Source organism: Athene noctua, chromosome 9, assembly GCF_965140245.1.
Source record: "Athene noctua chromosome 9, bAthNoc1.hap1.1, whole genome shotgun sequence".
In the NCBI taxonomy this organism is placed as follows: Eukaryota; Metazoa; Chordata; class Aves; order Strigiformes; family Strigidae; genus Athene; species Athene noctua.
Window position 1 is genome coordinate 27,584,207 of NC_134045.1, and position 27,428 is coordinate 27,611,634.

Here is a 27,428-nt window from a genome sequence, read left to right on the forward strand (position 1 = left end):
TCTGGTTGTCCATCAAGTCCCAGGCCGATTTTGATCCTGTAAGGGTTTGGCTGTCTTGGCAGAGCTATGCTGTGGTTACACTGCGTGTTGTCCATACGTTGCTTATGTGATCAGGAAAATCATAAATACTTGTCAATAAATTATCTTCTAGGGCTTGCTGGAGCCCTTTTCCACGCTTTTATCATGCTGCAGCTTCCCGGGGTGCCGGCTCCGTATCCGTGGAGGACGCGAGGCCTTGGGCCTGTCTTGCTCTTCCAGCTTGTCATTGCGCTCCATGATCTGGTCTCTAGCCATGGATCGCTTGGCAGTGTGTATGTGGGAAAATGTTTCCTATTGTTCTGTGATCTGTCAGAATCCTGGAAAATTGATACACGAGTAATGCTGAGGTTTGACTAAGGGAGGGAAGGGCATGGCACTCCTTATGCGTATTTCCTCTAGAAAGGAAGAAGGAAAGGGAGACAGTGCAGTCTTCTCTCTCTGTGTTGGGTTTTTCTGTAGCTGTGCATCTGCAAGTGCATACTGGTTTGAACTGTATCATGTGAATTCATTGCTATCTTGTGTGAATTAGTGTTTTCTGTCCTGTAGCAATATCCGTGTAATCTCATTGCCTCCATTCTACCTCTTCTGCCTGTTTTTCCACCAAGTCTCCAAAATTTGTGCTTCTGGCCGGCGAGCATGCTACTTCAGGTCATGGCATTGTGGGCTTAATGATTAAGTTATGGCCTGTCCCTGGGTAGGAGTCTTCTGGATAAGCATGGGATTGTCCAGGAAGTGGTGGTGATGATTTATTGGGTTGCCTTTCTGAGTATGAAAATATATGGACCTCAAAAAGCTAAAGGAGTTTTTTTGGGGGTGGGGTGTGTGTGTGAGAGTGAAACTGAGATTCTGAATGACTTTATCAAGTCTTGTGATACTTGCCCAAAACCTGGTTTGTTTGCTTGCATGGTTTGGATTTAGGATGATTAGCTTTCCTGACCCCTGCAAACTGTGGATCTTTGCTTGATGACCAAGGGGCATATGCTGCTAATTTTAGAGCTCTGGGAAAGACTAAGAGGGGGACATGAAAAACAAACTGCTCAGATAGCCCCAGCACCTTCATTTCAGATGTCTGAGCTGCACACACAGCTGTATTTTTTAGTGAAGTGGTGGTACCTGCCCCAGCAGTCCCTGATGGCTTGGCTTCTCCCAGTTTTGTGGTTATTTACTCAGTAGACCTTGTGTCAATACCATCTTGATGCTTGTTGCCTGATGTAGTCGGTGATCTAAGAGCTGCAATTAAAGTTTTTGTGGGCAACACATTGCTCGTTAGGCGTATGTATTTTGCAGATGCCTCTAGTAGGAGTAGTGGGGAGCCATGCTGAGCGTTGTAGCAAAACTAACCATCTTTGCTTCATCTTACTGCTACTGGGGGTAACATTGCAGTAATACAGTCATTTAAGCTATTATACCTGCAGAATCCTAGGGCAGTCACTATCATCTGTGCTGTATCGGTGGCAATTGAGACAATGAGGTGATCTAGGAGAACTGATTTGCTGGCAGTTGTGTCTGACCATGTCTTTAAAATGTGACAAAGTGTCTGAGAGATTCAGTAAAGAGGAAGAACTGCTTCATACTTGTTTGAAGTTTTTTTTTCTATTATGTTCCTAAGCAAACTTCTTGTTCTATTTTCCTGTCCTTCTTCACAATTGGTGTTCATAATTCATTTTTTTTTAGTACCTCAGCATGGATAAGATGCGTTTTTTGGTTTATGAAATGTTCCGTGACACCTAAAGACCATGTGCCTAGATAGGACCCTGTTTTGTTGTCCTGTATAGGATATATCTATATGATGCATAGCAGAGACATGCTAGAAGTCTGATAACCAGTGTGTAAAGAAAATAAATTCATAGCAAAAAAAAAAAAAAAATCCACATTCTTTACATCAGTGCTTTATATGGAAGAACTTCCTGGTATTCTCATGTTGAAATCTGTGAGGAATACTCTCAGACTGACGAGTAAAATAACTAATAATTTGCCACTAGAAAGTGAAGTTCACCAATATCTCTGAAGGAACTCAAAATTGTTCAACTTGTAAATATGATAGGTCACTATCTTAACACTTCATATACAAGAGTAGGTGGTAGCTTGTATAATACCAGTTTTTTAAAAGGGCTCCAGGAGAGAACCCAGGAACTGCATGGTTCTTGACAAGTTCTTAGTAAATGAATAAAGGTCATCTGGATTATAAAATTTTTTGGTTTTTCAGAAATTTTGACAGAGCCTCTAACCAAAGGTTTTTATTGCATTATAGCGCAGTTTTTCAAGGAACATCTTACAGTGAATTAATAACGAGCTAAGGAAGAAACAAAAGTGGCCAGACAATGATAGAAAATCTGTCTGCTTTTGTTAATAGGAAGTGGTTATTGAGAGGCACTCTGCAATTGCCATTAAGTGTGTTCATAAAGCGATCTGGGGGAGTGAATAGTGAGGTGACAGTTTCATTCTAAGGCTGTGGAAGGATTTTGTGACACTAAAGAAGTATGTAATATGGTAAAATGAAATAATTGTCAATAAATGCAAAGCAATGCCTGTGCTGAAAAGAAATTACTGCAAAGATGATTACACAGTAAAAGTTTCTAAATAAGTTGTCACTCAAGCCAGAGGTCTTAGAGCTGTCTGTAGGATCTTTATAAAAAATGTTGGCTCAACAGTAGCCAAACTGCCAGGCAAAGTGAGTTTAAACATTTTTAACTTTCTAACTACGAAGAATAAAAAAATCAGTGTGAACTTGTACTGTTCCTGTTGCTTGAATACATTGTTTGTTTGAAGGAAAAAAAAAAAGATATGAAGGTATTGTGCAACGGCTGCGTACAGGGAGAGACCGGAGTAGGGCTCTACTGCCTACGAGGAGAGGTGGCTGAGGGATAGATACAATTAAAGGCTGTAAAATCACAGATGACAAATTCAATTAATAGGTGATGAGTACTTCCTTTCTCGTGGTGTAAGAATTTAATTTAGTATCCCTTACTTGATCAGACAGCAGGTTTAAATTCCATTAAAATCTATCTTTTGCTTTATAGTTAAACTGTGCAAATTATTACTGTGGGTATGAACAGGGAAAAGGTTGGATGCTTTCAGAAAGTGGGGTTAATCTGTTCTGGAATGTTTCTGAATTTAAGTGTTCTCACGTCCAGAGTTTCTTCACATCTGCAGTAGCTACTGCTTACACTTGCTTGAAATGTCTGAAACTTAAAAATGCGATGAGATTTCCAGTGTATTAGCATGCAAAACAATCTTAAGGTCAATGAAGGCAGAAATCAGATACCCGATGTAAGAATTTCTTGATGATAGGAGAACACTTTATTGTGGAGGGGAAGAAAAGCCAACCTGGTGCATTGCATGGGAGTCACTAAGCATTGAAATGGTAGAAGAGTGTGCAGAAGAAGGAAGCTTAAGCCCCAAGGCATAAACATGTGAAGTGATTTGTGAGAATAAGAATATTTTATATAGATGGGTGCAAAATGTATTTTATGGGAAGCATTCAAAGGTATATTTGTTAAAAGTCTAAATGGTTTAATGTTGTCTTAAAAGAGTATGGAGTTGCAACGCAAGGACAGAAGTTCTGAATGTTGGAAAATAAATCATAGCGTTGTCTTTTGCCCTTCACATTGTCCTCTATCAGAGCAGTTCTGCATTGTTTTATCCTTCCCAGGCAGGAAGTGTGTGTGAGATACAGTTGTTCTCAAAAAGTAGTTCAGATTGGACTGTCTGTAGTAAGTGCCTGTTAGTGTGTTACACAGATGAAAACAGGAGGTAGCCTTATAATTTGGCTATCATCTGATGATGAGTATTTTTAATTCTTTGCTTTGCAATATGCTGGTTTGTGCTTGCTTTCCTGTGGTTGTGATGTGAGGAAAAAAAATAATCTTTACAGTGTGGCTTGCTGATTGTTTATGCAAGGGCACTTGTAAATATAGACTATTCATTTTGTTCAGTGACTGGATGGTGTTCGGGTGAAATTATGTTAGATCTTCACTGTTTGTCTCCATTTTACCTGCCTTCTCAGTGAGGTAGGAAGTTATGCCTAAACACTGGTGAAGAATGCAAAATAAATGTTCATAAAAAGCTGCACTTAGAACGTATGGGGACGTTGTTCAGTGCTGGTTTCCCACTGACTAAAACTATTTAGGTAATCTGTCCTTTTACTTTCTGATGTCCAGGGCCAAATATAACATGCTGAAGCTCTCTGTGGGCATATCTGCAGAATGTTTTGGTCCCATGCGATTGTGCAGGTCACAGGCTGTGAAGGTGTCAGCGTTCAGTGGTTTATAAACCCTTCGAATATAGAGTGGGAGCAAAAGGGCTTGTGATATCAAAGCAAGCTGCTGCCAAACTTCAGTTTGTTTGTGGACTATGTATAAATGTTTCAGAAAGTTTCCAAATAAATATTTCTTAAAAATAAAAAAAGTCTGTCATGGTTTCATCTTGTGATAGCCACTACCTGTTTTCTCAGGAACAGTGAAGCTTTAGATCAGCTTAACAAGGGTGCAGAACCGTGGCGTAAGTGTGGTTTGTGCTGGAGGGAACACTTCACCTCTTTCCCACTCCCATCTCAGGTGTCCAGAGCTGTATGTCCTTGCTGCTGCCTTTGTGTCTGCACAAGCCAGACTGATGCGTCTGAAGAGAACTCCTCCTGGGAGGAAAGCAGCTAGCTGGTTTTCAGAGGTACAGGTTGCCTCATGTGGTACCCTGTCCCGGGAATGCCGGTGTCAGCACGACAGGACTGGAGCACCTCTTCCACCATGAGCCTGCACATGGGTGATCGCAGTGATTATGAAATGATTGCCTATAGATTGCAGAGGAATATTCCTGCAGTAGTGCCACCCGTGTGCTGGGCTGCACCCAGAGCAGGGTGGGCAGCAGGTCTGGGGGGGATTCTCCCCTCTGCTCCGCTCTGTGAGACCCCCCTGCAGGGCTGGGCCCAGCTCTGGGGCACCAACAGCAGAAGGACACGGACCTGCTCCAGCGGGGCCAGAGGAGGCCACGGAGATGCTGGGGGGGCTGGAGCCCCCCTGTGAGGACAGGCTGGGAGAGTTGGGGGGTTCAGCTGGAGAAGAGAAGGCTCCGGGGAGACCTTAGAGCGGCCCCCCAGGGCTGAAAGGGGCTGCGGGAACGGGGGGAGGGACTCGTCATCAGGGGGAGGGATAGGACGAGGGGTAACGGGGTTAAACTGACAGAGGGGAGATAAAGATTAGATGTAAGGAGGAAATACCCTGTGAGGGGGGTGAGGCCCTGGCACAGGCTGCCCAGAGAAGCTGTGGCTGCCCCCTCCCTGGCAGGGTTCAAGGCCAGGTTGGACGGGGCTTTGGGCAACCTGGGCCCGTGGAAGGTGGCCCTGCCCGGGGCAGGGGGTGGCACTGCATAGACTTTAAGGTCCCTTCCAACCCAAACCATTCTAGGATTTTTTTTTTTAACTTCTCAGTTTTCCAACAAGAGCATGTCTTATCAAAATCAATTTAGAACCATGTGATATGTGTGTGCAGTAGATGAGTCCAGGCTTAAAAATTAGGGACTTTAAGCAGACTCTTTCCACCCAGAAAAGAGATTTTGAGGTTTATGATACTGTTATGTGAAAAACACAAGCTGAGCACCTTGTGGCATTCAGAACCCTGAACTGAGTGTTACCAATTACTGGGAAAATAATAGGGTGGAAAATTATAGGGAGCAAAACACAAGACGTTTTATAAATAAATCAATGGCACATCTACCTCTTAGATGCTGCGTTGCAGCGTTTTGCTTCTCTCCCCCTTCAGAAAGGACGTGGGAAGTTGTAAAATGTGCAGGCAAGGCAACAAAGGTAATCAGCTGTGGAAGGGCTTCAGTGTGAGGCTGCATTTTTCAGACTGGGGAGGATGAGCGAGAGATAACAGTGGAAGAGTGTCGAATAATTGGGAGTACCAGTGGGCGGAAGCAGTTGTAAATGCAGAACAAAAGCAGTAGCTGGGTCTCCATGTGTCGTGCCACGAAGCTCTGGAATGTGTCCTGCAGAACGTTGTTGATTTTAGAAGTTTACCTGGGGTCCAAATAAAACCAGAGTGTTTTTTATTTCTGCCTGTGGAAGTTCTTGGGCTACAAATTGTTGAAGACTGCAAACAAATCCCAAGGAAGTATTGCTATGTGTTTGTTCTGTTCTTACACTCTTCCCTAGGCATCTGTCAGCGGGTTCTGAACGGGGTGGAGCTTTAATCGGAGAGGGTATGGCCATTTCTGCTCTGCTTTCTGCCTTTGGCTGCTCATTTAGGACAGTGAAGGGTTGGTAGATCGTATTTTCATCTAAATTACTAGGTTAAGTTGAAGACTACTATGGAAATGAGGGATTGAATTGAATGAATGAGGAATAGCTTTTATAGGAGATTGAGACCACTTCCAATGTGACAGATTCAGGATAGAAACATGAACTTAAGCAGATGTTGTTATAAGGATTTATAGAATTTGGGAGGTTGTATCCTACCTTACTGCAGACAAGTCTTGTGCCTTAGGTTTTATCCAGTTTCAGCTCTGAAGGAGGGGTCTAAGGATAGGCCTATGCAAACAAGTTTTTGGGGTATGTAGTAGGGTGTAATTAGCAGCAAGTTAATGTTCTCCAGTGACAGCACACAGTTCGTTTGTTTTTCCCTTTTCAATAAGAATAAGTTATCACAGAGTAAAGCGATACAACCAGACAACAGCTAGGAAACAACTAGTACATGTTATATTGGAATTCTAGCTTGCAATAATTAACTCTTAACCTGTTACCTTAATTTTACATGCCATTTAAATCTATGTTTTTAGTTGTTTTCCCCCTTTTTTTTAATGAAATAGTTTTAAGTTGCTCATTCTGAAATTTCCCAAGCAAGCTGTTTATCAGAGGCTTTTTGCAGGATTTTAGAAAAGTGTTTTGTTCTCTTAGGGTAGGAAAGTATTTTATTCTGTGTAGATAGGGGGAATGCGGCAGGAAATAGAATTAAATGACCTTTTATTTGAAAAGCTTTGAAACCTTGATGCTTCTGGCTGACTTCGTGTATGAGTGCTGGGGAGTTGTCCTTTTATTTTGAGGATGTGTATTTTGTTGTACTGGTGAAAATAGTCTTTCAATTTCCAAAAATGATTTGTGTGTGATCCTTTGAGACTTGCCCTTCAACATCTGAAATCTCCAGAGACTGTACAGACAGTGCATCTCGATGTACTGCTCGTAGTGCTCTGCAGGGTTTTCACCCTCTGTTGTGATCCTGCCGTCTTAACTTGCTGCTGAAAGATCACGGTTCTGCTGCTGTTGTTTGCGCTGGTCTGTGTTACAGGTTTAAAGACTCCGTGTAACTAAAGCCTTCCCTGTGTGCCTGTAGATATGATGCTGTTGTGGGGAAGATCTTTTCAGTGTAGGAACATCACAGGCTACATTAAAAGAACATGAATGCCACATTCAAAAGCCTTATTTAGTGCACATTCAGATACTGTTCTGGAGACGGATTTCTTACTTCCCGTTAACCATTTCTGTGATCCTTGTTAGTGTGGCATCTGGATACACAGGAAGCATTAATTTATTCATATCACAGTAATGTGGGAAAGTGTTATAAATTCACACGGAGGGGCGAGGCAAGATGAAGGATTAATGTGTCCAATAATCTTGATCCTACACATGTCAGCATTTTGGGGCAGAATTTCTTAATGCAGGAGGAACGTCTCTACTCTTCCGTTTTCAAAATTGAATGCTCTGTGTCTCTGTAAATTCAAGCGTTGTAGGTATGAAGATGGGAAACTGGAATATGAGCGGTCTGCATGGTTTGGCTGAAGGGACTTGGTGTTATGTGTGAATCCTGTAGAAGACCAGATCTGTAATCCAGACCTACAGAGCTGCATTCAGCTCTCTTACTGTGAGGCCAGCTTTGCTCACTGTAAGTGCAGCTCTGCTTTTCTGGAGCGGACTAGTGCCCTGCTCACTCTGTACACTGCCCAGCCTGTCAGTTCTGTGGTGTCATGCAAGCCAGTTAGTGCAGCATCAGGATGCACATCTTTTCCTGATATGACAGTGCTTAAAATGATGACACACCATTCTGGGAGGACAGAGACCCAGACGAAATCTGTAACAGACTGCCATGGCAGCTTTTCACAAGTTGATGTGACATTATCTGTTACCAGAATGGCTCAGTTATATTCGCAGTCTAGCGTGGATGAAAGATGACTGTGGAGATGCTTGCATAGTCTGATCTCCTAGAAAATCAAAAGTCAGTTTTGGTGAGCATGAATGAAAAAATTCAACTGTTAAACATCATTCTAAAGTCTGGGTTTTGTTTGAGAGCCTTTTTCCTCTTGAGGGATATTCAGAAGACTAAATTGCTCCCTAGGTCAGATGGCTCCATCAGTATTCTGTCTGGTGAAGTGAAACTACTTGGAGTTCATGTAGGATACACCTCTCTTTCACACTCTCTTCATACCAGTGCCACCAGACAGTAATGTGACAGGCTTGTTTGAGAAAGGATTGTTCTGTTTGGGGTGTAATAAAAGGATGAGGTCAACTTGATTTATTTTTAAAAGAAGATTCTCTGAAATATCCACCCTGCTAGGATTGCACTTCCATGTGCTTTTTCTGCTGACTTCCACACCTCTAAGAAGGAAGCATGTATGACATGAATTTGCAGGATTTTTGAAGCATGGTTATCTGAAACACTAGTATAAAATCTTGCGCAAGTTATTAAACAGTGTTGCTTTTTGTAAAGAATTTCTGTCTGAGTTGCCATGATTTTGTGATCAGATCTCTTTGGAGCTTTTCTTGGGAGAGGCAGATGATGTGAACATGAGAGCATACCTGCAGAGTGCCATTTCTGCCTGTTTCAGGTGGGGAGTCACGTTATGTTCACCTGACAGCTAACTCAAAGCATAGCAGTTTCTGTTTCTAATATTCTGGAAAAGCAAATGTGAGGCACAATGAATTCCTCTGGTGTTCAAGTTTGCTTTTAACTGTCCTACTGAAGGAGTCTGCATTTTTTTTTTAATTCTACTTACGTAACTGTAGGGTAAGAAAGGAAAAAAAAAAAAAAAGCACGAGTATGAGATCATTATGAAGCCTTTAGGTCCAGTACAAGGTTTACAGATCTCTTTTTCTCCCAGAGGATGCCAGCCCCCATCAGACTGCGGGAGTTGATCCGGACCATCCGGACAGCAAGAACCCAGGCAGAAGAGCGTGAGATGATCCAAAAGGAATGTGCTGCTATCCGGTCATCCTTCCGAGAGGAAGATAACACGTACCGATGCAGAAACGTGGCAAAGCTGCTGTATATGCACATGCTGGGATACCCTGCACATTTTGGACAGGTAGGTTGGAGTTGGGTGCTTGCTGTGCTATGTGCATATGCCAGTCTGCTCTGCGTTCCGGGCACACTGACCTATTGGGAGCATTCCTAGCTGCGCTTCCGCTGTCTGCTCTTTGGGACCTTTGGAGGTCTGTCTTCACGTATGTTCTCAACCTACATTAGTTAGTCTTGACTTTGTTAGTGAGATCTGCTGTTTGGAGACTTACCTATTTTGTTATGAAACTTAGGGTTAGTCTGCTTTTGCCAGACTCTGCTCCTCGCTACCCAGGTTTCTGCAGAGCAGTAGTTCTTACACCACAGTCCAGTACATAAGGCTATTTCTACATGGGTTCAAAACAGCACATTGGAGGAGTTCTGTCTCTGATGGAAAGTGCTCGATGCTTCAAAGGAGGCTCTATACCCTTTTCCTTCTGAAGCAGTCTATTCTAGGCACATAAGAGTTGGTCTGTTCCCAGCAATAAGAAATCCATGCTCCTTATCTCCATCTTAGTGAAGTGACTTGGAGAATGCTGGTACAAGTTTTCCATCTCTTGGCTTATTTTTGATGCAGGTAGATTGTGGAAAAGGGAGACAGGAAGATGGGTTTTCTTGATCTACAAGATGTTTTCCACATTGAGCTTTGCTTAGTCTTTGGGGCATAGTCTGTTTTGCTTAGAAGTCAGTAAGTGTCTTGTTAGTAGTTATAAAAAAAAAATAAATATTTCCATAAAGCTAAATAAAAAGTCAGTCAAATTATTGGATCCCTTAAAGTAGCTTCGTGTCTTGGGAGTCTGTCCATTCATGATTGGATTTACCGGTCTTGACATATCTCACTAAAACAGTAAACTCGAACCACTGAAATAAGATTCCAAATAGTCTTAGTGTTAGGGAGTGAGTCTGGGCTGTGTTACTGCATATAAAGTGCATTATCTTACTTCTACATCACTGGATTCCTCTCTCAGGATAACGAGTTGTTGCATAAGAGCAAGTGAATTTATGTATTAACCTGTTCTTAACACTTCATGTAGCCAGGCTCCCTGGTCCAAGCAAGAAACTTCCTGGCACAAAAATTAAGGCTGAGTATCTAAGAGCTGCAAGAAGAATGAGAAGTGTTACAGATGACTGTCATCTAGAATTTGTACATTTGGCTTATTTTAGGAACATGTTTAAATTTTATTTGGATTATTTTATCTTGTTACTCAAGTATTTAATCCCATATATGGAAGATCAGATCATTTCATTTTCTGCTTTGGTCAGTAATGGTAAATTGCATCTTCATTCTCAGTGGAAGAAGGATAAAACCGATTATTCAATATCTGTTATTGCTGGAGTTGCTATGTCTCAGAGGCATCTGTGCTGAGTCTCTTGGGAGCAGAGTACTTCATTCCATGGCTTTGGTTGTCATGTGGTTTATCAGCTGCACTTTCAGAGGGCATAGGGTCCAAGGCTGAGAGGGGATTTTAACAAGTATTATCCAAGTGAGTAAGTTGCAGACCTTTGTATGTCCTTAATGCTTGTAACTGGAAGGAATCTTTCAAAGGGCTAATGTTGTGTAGGTAGAGCATAGTCTGTGTGAGGTGGGGACCTGTTGAAGACATGTGTTGTTCCAGCACTGGAGTCTTGTAGGTAGACAGTCCAGCATTGTAGGCAGGAAGTTTGAGTGTGATAGGATAAATATGCAGGAAATCTTGGTGAAAAACAGAAGAGGGCCACAGGCTGTGTTAGATGGTCTCTCTGTAAGATGTAAGCATACATCTGACTTCAGCTGACAGTGTGCATGGGGTAACCAATAATGCAAGAGAACGTGTGAGTAGTAGTGAATGGTTGATCGACTTCTTTCCAAACCAGGGATCCTCAGCTTTGACCCAGCATGAGCACCCTATTTAGCCAGTGCATGCTGAGAGGCACTGGATGGCGAGCTGTTTCTTGAGTGTGTGCAAAGGCCATTTGTGCAAGTTTAGAAGTCGCCAGGCAGCCTGGGCAAATAATTTTATTATTATTGTCATTATTTCTACTTGCAAAAATTTCTACTTTCAGTTGGAAGAGTCGCTATGTCAGTAAAAACTTGGGTAAGTTGTAGCCTGGCTCTATGCCTGTATCATATCTGGCTTTACTGATGTATCTGTTACAGTACTGATGTAGCAGATTTTAATTGTTCCTTTGAATGAAATGGATATGATGGTATCAAGATTTCTTCCGCTAATTAGACCTAGTAAGAGCTTCAGCTGATCATGTTTCTCAGCGTTACTGTACATGAAGCTGGTTTGCATGTATTTGTATACAAGTGAAACAAGAACTCATCAGCCTTTCACAGCGTAAATTTCAATAATATCTTTCAAATTCAAAAGTACCAGAAATATATCTTACACTGTCTGTTGCAGTCATTAGTTTCCTTCTGCTTTTTCTTAGTTTGCCTTCTGCCTTTCTTGGCTCTTACACTGTAGCTTAGATATCAATTCTACATTGCATTTTTACAGAGGGTTGTATAAGAAAGTATCTCGTAAACCTGGGGAATAAAGTTGGTTCAGAGGTGCATTATTCTCTTACAGAAAGCACTGGAAAGATAAGAGGTTGATACCTAGTGTTCTGTATCTTATCCCTAGTTGATCTTGCCCATTTGTGCAAGTTCAGTTATCCTTGTGGATGACTGATCTTACTGTTCAGAGGTGTTTCTTTATTCTAGATTTTCAGCCCTTTAAACCTAGCAAACTGAACTCACTTTCTTTCAAGATTTTTCTTACCGGTTTGTCACCCTGCACTAGCTGGGTGTTCACATGTGGCAGCTCCGTGCAGAGTGTTCTGACACCATGCAGTTGAGAGAGCTTGTCGGTGCCTAGGCCGTAGCACTTCAGCCTTCCTTTTCCTGTCAGTATCCTGTACAACTTTACCCTCCTGATGTGTGTGTGCTTCTTGCATCTCACCTGTGTCTGTTGCCCTGTTTAAGCTTCCCTGTAGCTAGGGACCATGAAAAACTTTTCATGACATCTCGTATTTTTGCCTGTGCATGACCCCTTTACTTTCTTTAAAATGGATCTGTTGCAAGCTTTGTCTGACCCCTCCTCAAACCTCTTGTGTATGCTTACTTGCTGCCCCAGCTGATTTGTAAAACAGACTTAAGGGATGTGTTTGTGAGGGATAGGTCTCTTACCTGTTTTGAGAAGCCATTTCTGCTACTTTCTGTCTGGAAAGTAGATATTGATTATACTTGATTAGTTATCTGCTAGAGAGAAATATTTTAGTGCATAGTAATCTCAGAATATCTCTGCAGTTGATGTATTTTTTTGAAATAAGAAAGTATCAAGTTCAAAACTGGGTTAGCAGTTAAATGCTTAATCAGCTGTATGCAAGGGGCAGCTGTGCATGTTATCTTAGGGATCTCCTTTATGCTATTGAACACAGTTGGCATTTCTGCATGGTGAAAGGGAAGCTTGTACTGGCTACAATGCTTATGATTATAGTCACACTTGAGGTGTTCAAATAGAGGTTACAGAGCAGGTCAAAAACTTAGCTATCTCTGGGTCTAAGGCTTACCTAGGTAGCAAGTTAGTTACAGACCATAATAAATGAAAACTGGTTTTGACAATTAACTTACAGAGCACACATCTGCTGTGGTAGGTAGATAGACCCTTTTAAGCCTGCTTCAGAAGTTTCCAGTGCATATCAAACATGACACATGATCTAGATTTCCAGATCTTTACTATTTTGTTTCTAATGATGGATCTCTTGTCTCTATAAATGTTATATTTTACTTTTGTGACATAAACCCACGTATCTGGTGTATCTGAGGTCATGGGAGGCTGACCGTGCCTGGCTACTTCAAGATGCAGGAGGTGCTAATAACTTTCCTGCTGGCTGGCTGGGAGCTTTGGGCAGGTCATTTAACCTTTCTTTGTTTTCCACATCACCAAAATGGGAATAAAATATACTTTAAAAAAAAATACATTCTGAGAGATCTAGATGAGTAAACATCAAAATTCAAACTGTTTCTCCTCTAGCTAAGAAGTAGTTTAAGCTAATTCTGTCTTTTTTTTTTCTTCTTTTTTTTCCTTTTTTTTTTCCAGTTGGAGTGCCTCAAGCTCATTGCCTCTCAGAAATTCACAGACAAGCGCATTGGGTATTTAGGTGCCATGTTGCTGCTGGATGAGAGACAGGATGTCCATCTTCTTATGACCAATTGCATCAAGAAGTAAGGGTTCCACCTCTCTCTCCATCAACACATGTTTTGAGGTTTCAGGATCTGAAAGTACACTCCTGACAGTGATATTTTGAGTACTTCAATTTTTTTTTCTCTTGCATTAGAAAACTGGTATTTTCAATTTGTTGTATGCTGTTGACCAAAAAAGACTGTTCTGGTACTGTACTGTATGGGATGATCCTGTTTAGCTTCCTTAGATGGAAGAGAATATAAAATTAGGTTGGTCCTGAGCAGGTGTATGTGGCAAACAACTCTTCGTGTAACTACTGTTACAGAATGGTAGTAAGTGTTTCTGGAGGTCATGTTAAGATAAATAAAATTGGGAAGATGAAATGACCACAGTAAACTGCTCAGCCAGTGCAGAAGGCCTCTAATTGTTGTAAAGAGCTCTCTTCCCTTTCTGTAAATTAGTTCTCTTCCAGCTTGCAGTAGGAAAGAGCCAGGCAAGCAGTAATGCAGCATCAGTAAAGGTCCATGCACCTTTCAAATACGATATAATCAGGATATTTTTATAACACTGTTAAAACTTTGTGGGCTGGACTGGCCATCATATGTCACAAAGTCATATATATTGCTGCAGCCATGTTGTCCTGTGTTTGTTTACTTGACTTCTGTTGACAAGCTCTGAAGGGTCGCCTGACTTCAAGGATCAAGGCTGTGTATCCAGCTTTATTTTTAAGGTTGGCCTGATGGTCCTGATGAATGGTTCTCCTTGGAAGCAAGGCAGCAACTTGGGATGTGCTGTCTGCTTGACATGTTGCAAAATTGGACAAGAGGGGATAGGAAATAATCCTTTTTTCTCTCAGAAAAATGCTGTTAAACTGGGACTGTCTTACATTATAGTTTAGTAGATGATGATTGGTGTATTTCCAATAATGCTCCTTTTCAAGATGGATGGGAGCAGGAGTGGAACAACTGCATTCTAATTTATTTACCCAGAGGCCTGCTTGGTTCTGTGTGGTGTGTCTGTTTTTTATTATTATTTACTTTCAGAACATAAACTTCCCAGATGTTAGCAGATAAAGTACTGATTGTCTGTTAGACTGTGGCCTCAAAGTGCTTGGAAAGAAGCTGGACAAAACTGCGGGCCTGAGGGTCTGCTAACTTGGGATCTAGTGTCCAGGAGAGATGAGACATTTGACTAAAGATTTTTCATTGAAATGTCATACCTGTGAGGCTCTTCCGTTAGAACCAGGCTGCTAGGTTAAAACCTCTTTTGATTGTTTATGCTAAAATTAATTTTTGTGGTAAGGGTATAGTGAGTTTGAATTGGAAACGGGTCAGACTAAAGCTAAGCAGAACTGGTAGACAGCTTCCCACCACCTCAGTGGGTTGTTTACTGCTTTCCCCTTTGGTTTTTGTATCTACCACTGTCTTGATTTTTATCTAGACATTAAGGTATTTTATTTATGGCATTGTCTTTCATTATTTTATAGCAAGACTGAGATTTTTGATATAGAAAAGCAAGCGCCCTTGTGAAGCACATACTTGCTATACATGCCGCTTTGTATAGCTGCCAAAAATTTGTTAAAGGAAGGAAGCAAAAAACCAACCCATTTAGTAGCATGTGCTATCTGTTCCTTCATCTGCATGTTGCCATAGCTGCTTGATGTTACAACCAGAATACTGTCTCCTGCTCTTCTGCACATTGTGCGCGTTTGGTTACACACCACTCGTTTCCCCAGCTCTCCCGTCACACAATACCCAGCTCCCCTTGCCTCCCAAGCCAGGAACTGTTATTTTTTTACTTTGTTCAACACCGAGTCCTGGATACTGTGGCGACATGAGTACTGTATAGGCTGACAGAAAAGTAGTGTAGATACAGCTTTTAGAGACCGCTGTGGTCGCCATGTGGAAGCTGTGTTGTCTTGTTCTTAGTGTGGCGTTGATGGCTGGCCTCATGAATAGCAGCTGCTGTCAGGTGGTTTAACTTCTTATTGACGGCTTTTTGCAACTTCCTTAGGCACATGAATAGTTGGGATTGCTAAACAAAATGCCTCTATGGATTATTTTCAAAGTGTGCAAGTGGTGGTGTTTGTGGTTTTCAATCAGAGGATATTTTAACATACATTTTTGTATACTGTTTGGTTTGTAAATGCAGAAGCTAAAGCCTGTCCAAGAATATGTTTAAACTGGGACCCACAGAGTCACTTCAGTTGAGTTCTTTTCTGCATGCAAGTTCCAAAATACAACGTTTTGTCTTTACTTAGAAGTTCTAATGGGATTCTGTGTGGTCTTCTCCTCAGCTCAATCCTTAGATACCTGATAGTTTTAACCAAGTATTTTACCTTTATAATTGAGGATTCTAAGTAGAAGTAGTAGCAAACCCTGTGGTACATACACTCAGAGCTGCTTCAGAACAGCTGAGAATCTGGAGAGTTCTGGGCCATGTGTGCAGCTGGTTAGATGACTGTGGATATAGATGCCTTTTTTCTTGTATGTTCAGGTTGTCTGTGTTCATGCTGATCGGCTTTTTTTTTGTTCTCCTTTACAGTGACCTTAATCACAGCACGCAATATGTGCAGGGGCTGGCACTCTGCACTCTCGGCTGCATGGGCTCCTCAGAAATGTGTAGAGACCTTGCAGGAGAGGTGGAAAAGCTCCTCAAAACTTCTAACTCCTATCTTAGGAAGAAGGTACTTCAGGGAACTTTTTGAATACTTTTGTAATGGATTAAAACTTAAGATTGGTCCAATACCTGCTAATTCTTGAATACTAGATGGCTTGGATCACACTGGCTGAATGTTATCCCAGTGTGCAAGACTGGTCAAAACTGCCTGCCTGTCTGTATCAGGAGTGTGTGTAAGCCTCTAAAAGTCAAGCCTCCAGCAGGCGAGGCAGTTGACTCTGTTTTCATACTCTCTACCTTAAGGTTGCTGATGGTAATGTTAACGCTGGCCTGTTCACAGACATTAACCCCAAACTCTAGTCATCCGTTTATTTCTGTATCTCCTCAGATAACTTCAAATACCTGAAGATTTGAACCCATTTGATCCCTTCTGTTGATAATTGACAGTAGTGTGTGAGATATAATTGTCCGTTTCAAGGCCTTAACCTTTCTAAATGATCTCATTCTATAGCAAGTGTGCTGTAGCATCTGCAAAGTGTAATCACCCTTGTTCTTTTAAATTGATTTCATTGTTAACTCTTGGAAAGGGTGGGAAGAGGTAAGATTTAGGAAGAGATGCATTGTTACTTCTTTCTCTAGTGCTGGATCTATAGAGAGAGATTGGAGAAAAAGAAGTGCTAAGAGGTACTGCTGTATTCTGGGAAGAGGCTCTCCAGTGCACTTGGCTCTCAAAGAAGTGTCTCCTGTTGCTTCTGCACCCTAGACATAGGCAGGGTTTTTTTTCAGTATACTTTTGTTTCTCGTAGGACCTGTCACCTGCAGGAGGAAGTTATTTTGTGGGGAAGGAGATGATATTCAAGGGAAAGAAAACGAGCCATAATTTGACATAAATTTATTTGTTTGCTCCCGGTGCATTATCCCCTCCCTAGCAACAGGAAGAGGGACTGAAGTAGCCCTATTAAAGGCTGAGCTGCTTTGCAGTTAATATCGCTTCTGAAGTGAATAATGTCAAAATGAACCAGTGCTAGTGGGAGTATTACTTTGTAGCTCAATGCTTCCCCCCCTGTGGTAGTTTTATTGAACTCTTCTCTGTGATGCTGTTTAGTATCACTTGCAGTGGAGAGATGGAAAAAATGTACTATAGACTTTCCAGGCCTTTGTGTATCATGAAGTTTGTGCTAGGTCCCACTGTGCTGGGTGTTCTCACAACGTGTGTGGCTGTCATTACAGCATGTACTAATGGAGCTGTTTTCCTGTGCAGGCAGCATTGTGTGCTGTTCACGTCATTAGAAAGGTGCCTGAACTCATGGAGATGTTCCTCCCAGCCACCAAAAACTTGCTGAATGAGAAGAACCACGGTAATACCCGAGACTGTACTTAGCAAGGCTATGACATTCCTTACAGGATGGTGCACTTGCTACCTAAGCCTTTTGTTTGGAAAGAACTTTTGAGGTGTATTTGTACAATTTGTTTCTTCCCATTTCTATGCAGTGAAAGCAAATGTCATTCAGAAGAAAGGAATGTGTATGACTCTGCTAGTCAGCAGGAGTTGTACATGGCATAGGTGACAAAAGGAACTCTTTTACTTTTTTGATACAATTCAGAGTGGGTGGAATGGGAAAGTTTGTGACTTTTATCCAATACACTGCTTAAGTGCAATTTTTAGGGTTTTATTTTGTCTTCTGGTAGCATAGCACTATAGGATTCTCTGAAATCATTTTATCAGGCATTCCCAGGACTGAGATACCTACATTGTTGTCAGGAAAGAGTTTCTTCAGTGCTGTTTTTCATCAGAACTACATCCTAAAACAGATTCTCACTTCAATGATCTCATAGCTGACTATATATTTAGTATGCAGGTTTCAGCTGACAGAGTCCAGTTTCTCTCCTCCTTTGGCCTTTAGTTGCAGCTTTAAGACACAAGCACATTTCTGTCTGTTTTCCCATGGGCACAGCTGCAAGCACAAATACATTTTGGGGTAGATATGCTGGATTCAAGAAGGAATACTTTTTTTCATCATTTACTGTTGTTTCCTTAGGATCTTTCTCACGTCTGGAGCCAATAAAAATATGTTAAATGTAGATTCTTTTTTTCTTCCACTCCTCCTCACCTTTAGGTGTTCTTCACACATCAGTTGTCCTCCTCACAGAGATGTGTGAGAGAAGCCCAGACATGCTTGCACACTTCAGAAAGGTAAGTGTGAACTGATAATATTGCAGAGTTAATATTCATGGGTTTGTGGTGGGTTGAGGGGTTTTGGGTGTGGTGGGGTTTTTTTACAGATGTGTCCTCTTAGTTTCCCTAGTGAAAGCTGTGTGCCCGTCCTTCAGTAAAATCCTTACAACTGTTTGGGTGAAGAATTAAATGGAACTGTCTGCTTGTTATCAAATTAAAAAAAAAAATAAAAATCAATAAATTTGGGAATTTTGCATGTATCTAGCCCTAATCCCCTTCAATAAGTGGGTAAGTTACAAAACAGTCTTAAGACTGTCCAGTATGAAACTCATCCTGAAGTTAAAGTGTCCTCTTTGATGTTCCCTTAGGATTTTTTCCACTCTTCATAGCTAATTGTATAGCGACATTGGAATTGCAAATGTGTTAGAGGCAAAGGTGAAACTGAGGCTTAGACCAACACCTGAATGCCTTCACCACAGCCACACAATTTTATACACTCAGGTCAAAAATACCCGTGAAAGTTCTAGTTCTGTAGATACTTCATCTCTGATAAATGCTGTATTACATCATTTTCTATTTTAGTTTAAGGGTTTGGGAGTCAAGGTCACTCTTCCTCCTCTGGTTAAGAACGTTTCCTTCTCCTCCCCTCCCCACCACAAACTTACGCTTATTGCCATAATTTGGTGTGCAGTATGAAACCCCTAATGATACAGACAGGCCAAGGAAGAGCAGTGAACTGGGCATGCAGATAACTAAGCACCTGTAACACTTTTCAGCGGAGCAAACAGCCAGTTCTGTTCTACCAGTTTCATTCAGTTTCTTGTCTTTGACCAAGAAGTCACGATGCCAGCCAGTGCAGTTCTCAGATGCCCTTCTGTTGGTAGCCTTCCATATGGCGGTGAGACAGGACATCCTTTGGTGCGTCTTAGTGTTTTGGCATGCATCTTCCCTTTCCCTGATTGTATATGTCAAAGCAGGAATGAAAGTGGGACTAGGGTCATCTTGAAGGTAGCTATCCCTGCTACTAATTGCTCAATTAGGATGATTGTCCTGGGAAAAGAGAGAAGAGTGGAGTCCTCAGAACTTAGGTACTAGGTACATTCTTTTCTAGCTATCTCATAGTTGTTTATGCTGTGGATGGTATAACATTGATCTGTCCCTAATGCCTGCTTCATCTGTTTTGTCCCTTTTGTCTGTTTGGAATCCTGCTGTGTGTTAGAATGAAAAGGTAAGAGTTAACTCTTCTAGATGGTGCATGCTTGTATTGAATCTGTAGATGTTTGTCTCTTGTGAGGCAGTGCCTCTTAATGCCACATTTGTGATTGATGCCACACGCTTAGATCAACTGTACTTGTCTAATGCTTTTTGTGTGCTGGTCTGGTCTTGTCACTAAACCTTTATACCCATGGCAGCCCTGAATCTCAGTTGTGGCCTTTTTCAAACATGAGCCTGCTTTCCTCGAGCTCTCTCTCATTTGAGGAGTACTTCAGGGAAATTTTTTTGTGCAGACTGTAGCCCCAGCCTTTCTTCTTATCGCAGACGGGGCTTTGTGTTTTGTCTGAATCATGGGGCAACCTTGGGCGATGCCCAAAAGGGAGCAGGAGGGACAGTTCCTTAGCCACCTGTAAGTGGTCTTACTGTGCTGCACATAGCTACTGAGTACAGCTGCGTTGGTGATATTTTTCATAAATTTGGCTACAGAAGTGGGGGGTGGCTCTCAACCGATCTCCATGGCTGTAATGTTTTCCTTCGTTTGTTCTGTCCTCAGTTGTGATAACTCTTGCATGTTAGAAGGTAAAGAAAATGCTAATCAGGATTCCAGGAATGCTCCATTATCTTATCTGTTACTCTGTCTTGAGGGAAGATGTTGCAGCACCCTTTGGTTTCCTCTTCAAGACAGATTGTAGGAAATGCATGGTTCCTTTTGTTTGTGTGTTTTATGAAATGCATGTTTTCAGAGGAGTATGTAATTCCTGAAGGGCCAAGGTAGGAATAAAAATAAAGGTGTTGGGCTGGTTTTCTTCTTGCACTGTGTTACAAACGTATAGGACTTCAGTCCAGGGAACTTTTAGTTTGCCCACAGGCAGCTGTTGTGCTCTATAAGTCACACTGTGCTTTTGGCAGCTTCTGCTACTATCTGTCCTGAATCTGAAGCACCATCTTGGTTTGATATTATCAGAAGTGGCAACCTTGCAATAAGCAATCTCTGATCTGGTAAAAGTTTAATGTGAATGCAATCCCTGGCTCCTAGTAGGCATACATGAATGCAGGGTCAGCCTGTCTCAAGGACAGGAAAATTTGTTAAAGGTGGATTCATTGGGAAGGGTTTTGTAGAGAAGGTTTTGATAAACTAATTGTCATGCATGGAGTTGAGGTAAGAAATCCTGCTCTCCTGGTGCTAGCCATACTTCAGGAATGAAGAATCCACTTAGTGTAGCCACCATAACACCTCTGTAGTTTGTCGCATCTCCAGCCAGTGTCTGAATTATTTTAATAATACCAGCACTGAGAGGGATAGAAGAAACTTGCTATGGAAGGAATAAAGCTTGTAGAGGGCCACATCTCTGTCATCCACCAGGAGTGTTTTTTTTCTCTTTTAGCTCACTGAAAAAGAGTCCAGTTTCTCTTTCAACCTTAAGGTTTTTCATAGGATGTGTTGGGAGCAAGCTTCCATTTCATCCCCGAGACTGTTTTGTTACTCATAGCTGCTATGAATTTTGTTAAAGATTGTTCGCTTTACTGATTGGCTTATTTGCCACGTTTTACCTTAAACCATTTACTTGCTTGGCATGTGTGAGACAGTACAGAAAAATTCTATTATGGTTCTTCAGAGTTGCCCTGATGGAGCCCATCGCTAGAGCCTTAAGATGGAGGGAGTTGAACCAGACTTTTGCAGATAGGTAGCGTTTCTTCAAAGTTCTGTACAAGTCTTGAAAGATAACTTATTCCTGTGAGTAGGTGTCTACTGGGAGACCAGTGCCATCAACATCTGAGAAATCTGAACTGTTTCTGAAAGTTTTTTAACCCATACAGTTGGAAAGAAACTTTCAAATATGAACAGTGTAAGTTGATATGATTTTGTGCTCCCATATCTGGCATAGTGGCAGTGCTTCCATCAGTATTCCTGCCATTATGCAGAACCCTTCTAACAGCAGTGAAACAAAGAATTTGGTCAGTTTAGTGTTGCTGCTCTTGTGAGGAAGTCTGAGGTTAAGAGGAGGAGAACAGACCCTGGAGCTGCTTGCAGGGTAGTAGTAGTCTAACAATAGATCCCTGGGGGAAGGTTGAGGGGAAATCCATTCTCTGCCCTGTTTGGAAACTCTTGCAGAGTAAGCAGATCACAAAACCTTTCTAGAAGCTGAGTTGGACAGAGTGTCAAACTTGAAGGAGTTCTTAATAATTTACTCTAATTATAGCAGTACAGTTCTTGAAAAGATCAGAAATCTTGGCTATGCTGGTGCTTCCGTGAAGATGTGTGCTAAAAGTGAGTCAGGAGCTACTGTGATGCCCCCAGGCGAAGTCCTGGAATTACACCATTTCAATAGTCCCAGCATGTTCCCTTTCCATGAAGAGAGGAATTTAAGTTGGTGTTTCCTCTCAGGTCTCAACCACCAAGCTCTGGTATATTTAGTACTTCAAAGATACAATATGGTTCTCAGGTTCCAGCTTAACTGTTTCTAGTTGTGTCCTAGCTAAGCTGTAGGTATTCATACAGCATCAGGCCTAGGTGTGCAGGTTGAGCCCTGCAGAAGAATCCATAGACTGACTTGCTTTCAAATACCAGATTTGTTCTTGGACCTGTACTTCAAAACTGGGGTTGGGGGAGGAACAGCACCCTAATAAGACAACTCTTTTCTTCACAGCTTGTTCCCCAATTAGTTCGTATTCTGAAGAACCTTATCATGTCTGGATATTCACCAGAGCATGATGTGTCTGGGATCAGTGACCCCTTTTTGCAGGTAAGAACTGATGCGAACAGTGATTGATACCTAATTCTGGTACTGTTTTGAGACTTAGGTGTGATGAAGTGGTTACGTCAGGGCAGCTCTGTTGATTTTAAGATTTTGTGTCTGTTAGAGCTGATTGTGCAAATGCTCTTCACCTACCTTAGAGAAGGACACTTGTCTTAAAGAGCAGTCATAGTGCTTTATCCTGTAGGAAGTTGTGACAGAAGGGAGAAGCAGCAACATGTTGGTCTTGCAAGGCTGTGCCTGGTGGGTAGTGGGGAAACTCTTAACAGTTGTGGCTAATGGGAAGAAAATGAGCAGGGCATAAGCCTGTTCTTGTTGGTTAGGGTCTTATTAAGGATAAGCATTTTGCTTAGGAATGGAAATGAGCAGCTTCTTTTGCTTCTTTGCCACTCCTCAGGACGTGTACTGGGTGTTTCATGGCCCCCATGTAAAACACTGCTATCTGCTGAGCTTTGCTCTGTTTTGTCAAATAGGTACGAATCCTGCGGCTACTAAGAATATTAGGGCGAAATGATGATGATTCTAGTGAAGCAATGAATGATATACTTGCACAGGTAAGGTCTGCAAGGTTGATGAGCAGCTTAAACTTTCTCTTTTGGTTTCTTAATCATTTGAGTTCAGCAGTGCTGGTGAGGGTACAGCTGCTTGCTGTGCTGGGTTGAATTTTGCTGCCAGACACATGTTAATAGGTGTGGTGCTTGTTTTCTCAGGATTGGTTGGTTTCACTGCCTGTTCAGCACAAAGGGGACCTGTTTTGGATGAGCTGGAGTTGCTTATTTTGTTTCTTTTCTCCAGGTTGCCACTAATACAGAAACAAGTAAAAACGTGGGAAATGCCATTCTCTATGAAACTGTGCTGACTATTATGGACATAAAATCTGAGAGTGGACTGAGAGTAAGTTGCCTTTGCTATGGCCTTTTGTTTGTTTCTAGGCTTGTATTAGAGTAATTTGTGTAGAGGACATGAAGCAAGGTTGTTTTGCTCAAACATACCTCTGCAGTTCGCTCTAGCTTCTGTAGCTTCTTCAGAAAGTGGTGTTTGGTTTGCTGGGGGTTTTTTTAATAACAAAAATCAAAAAGCAAAACTTCCTGTAGACTGTGTTCCCTGGAGTGCAGAAGAGAGCCTGTGCTGTGCTTATCTGAGCTTCTCCTCTGTTTAGGCAGCTTCTAGAGTTCTTTGTTATGCTTTTGGCCAAGAACTGCAATGGTAGCTTTGACATGTTGCCTCTAAAATCATCTGGAAACAGTGAAGATGACTAGCAGCTTTTTGTTGATCACTGACCTTCCCTAACTCTTTCTGCAGGTGTTAGCCATTAACATCCTAGGCCGTTTCTTATTAAACAACGACAAAAATATTAGGTAAGTTGTATGAAGTGTGTTTTGGCAACACCCAGTTTAAAATGTGTGAGAAGCAATTACACAAAAATTATACTGAAGTAGAGCTTTTCAGGAGACCAAACTGGGAAGTACTGTTGTTGGGGTCAGTATGACTGTCTAGCTTGCTTCATTCTTGGTGCGTTCTTTTCTCTGTGAAAATCTTCTCTGTGGCCCTGCCCTTCTTAGTTGATGAGTCTAGGTGTATGATCTAATTCTTAACATGTGATTTCTTAATCTAGTCAAGAGTTTTTTCCAATAACCTATGAATCTCCTATCTTACCCCAGCTGGTCTGTGGTGATACTCAAATCAGATTTGACATTTGGCAACAACACAGACTGTGTGTTGTTGGCAACAAGGAAGTTTTGTTGTGCTTTGATCACTACAGATCTGGACACAGGATTACTGCAGCTGCTAGAATTAAGTCCCATCTCTAAGTATTCTGTTTGCAAAACATGGCTGAGGTAGAAGACTCTAGCCTTGGGAATTGCAACTCGTGCTGGTTCGACTATGATCTGTGGAGGGCTAATCTTTAATTGCCTTGTCTTTTCATAAATCTTTGTGAAGACTGGACAACTGACATGAGCCAGGAATTGGGACAAGTGCTTGTCCAGGCATGTTACAGTCTAGTAGGTAACTCTCTGCTGAAGTCAGGCCAGGTAGTCCTCTGGAAGATTTCTGTTCATTACTGAGTACAAGAAAACCTTGTTCTGTTGCAAAATAGGACTGATTTGGGGGGTGGGGGTGTGAGTGTCTGTGCACAGCAATTAAATGCCTACTGTCAACTGTTTATTACCATATGTCCTTATTGCAGATACGTAGCTTTGACGTCGTTGTTGAAAACTGTGCAGACAGACCATAATGCAGTACAGCGGCATAGAAGCACGATTGTGGACTGCCTGAAGGATCTGGATGTCTCCATTAAAAGGTAATTGAAGTATCAGTGAAGTAGACTCCCAAGGTTGACAGCCTGTGGGAAGTGAGCAGGGCATCGGGGAAAATGACAGTAATCCTGGAACTGTGGGACTAGTATTAATGCATAGTATGGTTCATACTTCAAAGAAGGTAATGAAGATGTGAGCCACCTTCTTTAGGAAGCTGCTTTTACATTTTATGCGTCTTGGATTGGAGAAAAAAGATTTTTCTGTTTGCCTGAATTTTTCCAAAACAGAGTCTCTGTGGAGGTCAGATTGTGTGCTCACAACAGGACGGAAAGCCCCCGTAAAGCACGATCTTCATCAGAGCTACTCTGACATGCTGCTTTTCTTTCCCAGACAAACAGGCAGTGCCCTGTTGTCTTGAAACAGTGTTAAGCCATCTACGTAATGTGTTCCAGATTAAATTTGATTATACAGTGGTAGAATTCAGACTTAACTTGAATTGTTCAAATCATTTGCTTACAAACCACGTCCTATTGTGCATTCTCGCTGTTCATTTGTCATGTAAATAGCAGTATGTTGCTGCTTCTCTGGACAATGGGAGAGCTTGCAACCTTACTTCTTGCTAGAGGAAGACTTTTTTCTGATACTCAGTCTAAACTTCTTCCTCTATTTCTTCTTGTTACTTCAGTTATGTTCCCTTTACTCATGATACTGACTTTTTCCTGTTTCTGTCAGATGCTCATAGATACTCTTGAATTGTTTGATCTCACTTTTACCCAACCTATATGGAATGATGCTCTTCTACATTGTGTCTTTCAGCCTGTCAATTGCTTGCACTTTTTCAGAACTCTTTCTCAGCATTATTGTTTCTATAACTGGTGGTCTGAGCTTAGTGCAGCACATGACATGTTGGTGTCGGGGACAGTTGCATCCCTGATGCATCTTGTGGAATCTGTCTGCTGCAGGCTAGAATTTCATTGAGCACTCATCACACCATGAATATACTTTTAAAATTGCTCAACCTCTTTCTTCCATCTTGTCAAATTGATTAGATACACCATAGATACTCATTCTGATAGTCATTCTTCATATTTATGCCCCATCTTTGAATCGGATTTAGGTTTTTAACTGCTCAGTGTAGTATGTACAGAATAGGAAGGAAACTGGATCTGTCTTGCTTGTGAAACTTAGTTTTAACAGTTATGTAATGGGTATCATGTAATCTATCCCAAAACACGAATCTGTTCCTTACATGCTGAGCAAGTCAGGCTGCTGTTGCTGGTCAGTGCCACAGCCAGCATGAGGCTGGGTTGTGGAATAGCAGTGTCCCATCTAGGTTTCAGATAGAAGGCAACAAAAGCATTTTATTGGTGCCTGCTAGGAAAATCTAGATATGCTACAAACACCCGAGCTTCATGTCTGAGTGCAGTTGGAGGATGAAGCCTTTGAGTGATCCATCGGCAGAGCATGATGTTGCCGTGCTGACACTCGTGCTGCTGACAATGCACTGTCTTCATTGAAGCAATATATTGTCTGGGCGTCGGAGTCCCCAGGCAGCAAGGTTCAGGGGCTGGGATGTGAGGAACAGACACGATACCTGGTTTTGGTTATCTGAAGCGTGGCCTGTTCTCATCATCTTTTAACCATTGCAGTGTGTCTTTGGTCCATGTAGTATAATTCAGAATGGCTTTGCCATTTAATGTAAGTCTCTTTGATTGCTTTATATGATCAAACTACATGATTAGGAACTTCATGACAGAAATGAGGCATGTAATGTGATTAAAGGTAAGCAATAAGTGTTGGGATAAATGCCTGGGGTGAAGATTGCAGAGTACCTCTGTGCACTGTAGTATTGATGTATCTGCTTGTAATGTGACTGAAAAGTTAAATGTAAACATGGAAAACTTGTAAACCAGAAGGGTTAGGTGTAAGCAGTTGGGAACCAGTTGAAGAGATGAAAACAACTAATGATGCTACAGGTCTTCAGCCAGCCACAGATCTAGATGATAAAAGGTAACAGTTTAGTTATATATTTCCACCTAGTTCTGAAGACACCTCTGTGTCTTCCAGGTCCCTGGGTATTAGTGGAGTAAAAAGCAAAATAACACATTTGCAGTTCACAATTCTCTAGAAATCCTTCTTATTACAATAACAACTAGGAAGATGCTGAGAAGCAGTGCTGTCTAGATGCTTTCTGATTCTTGAGAACAAATAGTGTGTTCTTAATACCATTAGACTGGGTAATGTACCTGGTCTAAGTTGTTGATGTTTCATGAACACTGGGAAAATACTGAGTGATCAGAAAAAATAACTGTGTCCATGTAGTGGTAGGTTACCAGGCTTGGTGCTGGAGCAAGACAGAATCAGTGGGACTGTTCATGTGTCTGCTGCTGGCCAATATATGAAGGTATGACAGTGTAACTCATGCATCTCAACATTATGATTTTAATGAAAATTGCTGAAGTTAAACAGACATAGAAGTCTGATCAACTTGAAGAAAGTATATCTCACAAAATTGACTTTAGGCCTTTTGGCGTAATTTTGGATGTAATCTGTTCTACAAGCAGTACAAAGTCACTGCACGCATGAAGTAGTTCAGCAACTATCCAGATGATTTCAAAAGATCACTGAAATTGGGAAGGAAGTTCATGATGTGCTATGAGTATCTTGTCTTCTAGTAGGCTATCTCAAGTGGCAGGCAGAGAATAAAGTTCCTGATAGTATGAAGAGGACACAACTTGGAGGTTTGGATTCTGGATTACACCAAATGCTCAATCTTAAAGAATATTCAGGGTTGTTCAGTGAGGCTGTTCTGATGCGTTGTTTCCATGCATTTTAACGTAACTAATTGCCAATGTTGTACAGAAATTAATCACATTTGAAGATAGTCTTCAAAAAATGTCAGAAGAATGGGAGAGCTGTGCTAGAATTAACCACAGAAGCTTCAAGCAGAAGGG

The 27,428-nt window shown here is 41.6% G+C and overlaps 1 protein-coding gene and 1 non-coding gene across 5 annotated transcripts in view; both read left to right on the top strand.

The window, feature by feature from the left end:
• AP1G1 (adaptor related protein complex 1 subunit gamma 1) overlaps positions 1-27,428 on the top strand; it is a 50,047-nt gene that overhangs the window by 5,666 nt on the left and 16,953 nt on the right. For 3 of the 4 annotated variants that reach the window (XM_074912841.1, XM_074912843.1, XM_074912842.1), the window contains exons 2-11: positions 9,124-9,327; positions 13,367-13,491; positions 15,995-16,136; positions 17,331-17,427; positions 18,187-18,263; positions 22,109-22,204; positions 22,690-22,770; positions 23,012-23,110; positions 23,519-23,574; positions 24,405-24,518. In XM_074912841.1, coding sequence (XP_074768942.1) covers positions 9,127-9,327; positions 13,367-13,491; positions 15,995-16,136; positions 17,331-17,427; positions 18,187-18,263; positions 22,109-22,204; positions 22,690-22,770; positions 23,012-23,110; positions 23,519-23,574; positions 24,405-24,518 — 1,088 coding nt within the window. In that variant the 5' untranslated portion in view covers positions 9,124-9,126. Of the gene's footprint in view, positions 1-9,123; positions 9,328-13,366; positions 13,492-15,994; positions 16,137-17,330; positions 17,428-18,186; positions 18,264-19,464; positions 19,474-22,108; positions 22,205-22,689; positions 22,771-23,011; positions 23,111-23,518; positions 23,575-24,404; positions 24,519-27,428 lie in introns of all 4 variants that reach the window. The other variant, XM_074912845.1, reaches the window with a different exon arrangement.
• Positions 25,894-25,980, top strand: LOC141963987 (small nucleolar RNA SNORD71). The gene has a single exon (XR_012634249.1). It is a non-coding gene; the product is annotated as a small nucleolar RNA SNORD71 (small nucleolar RNA).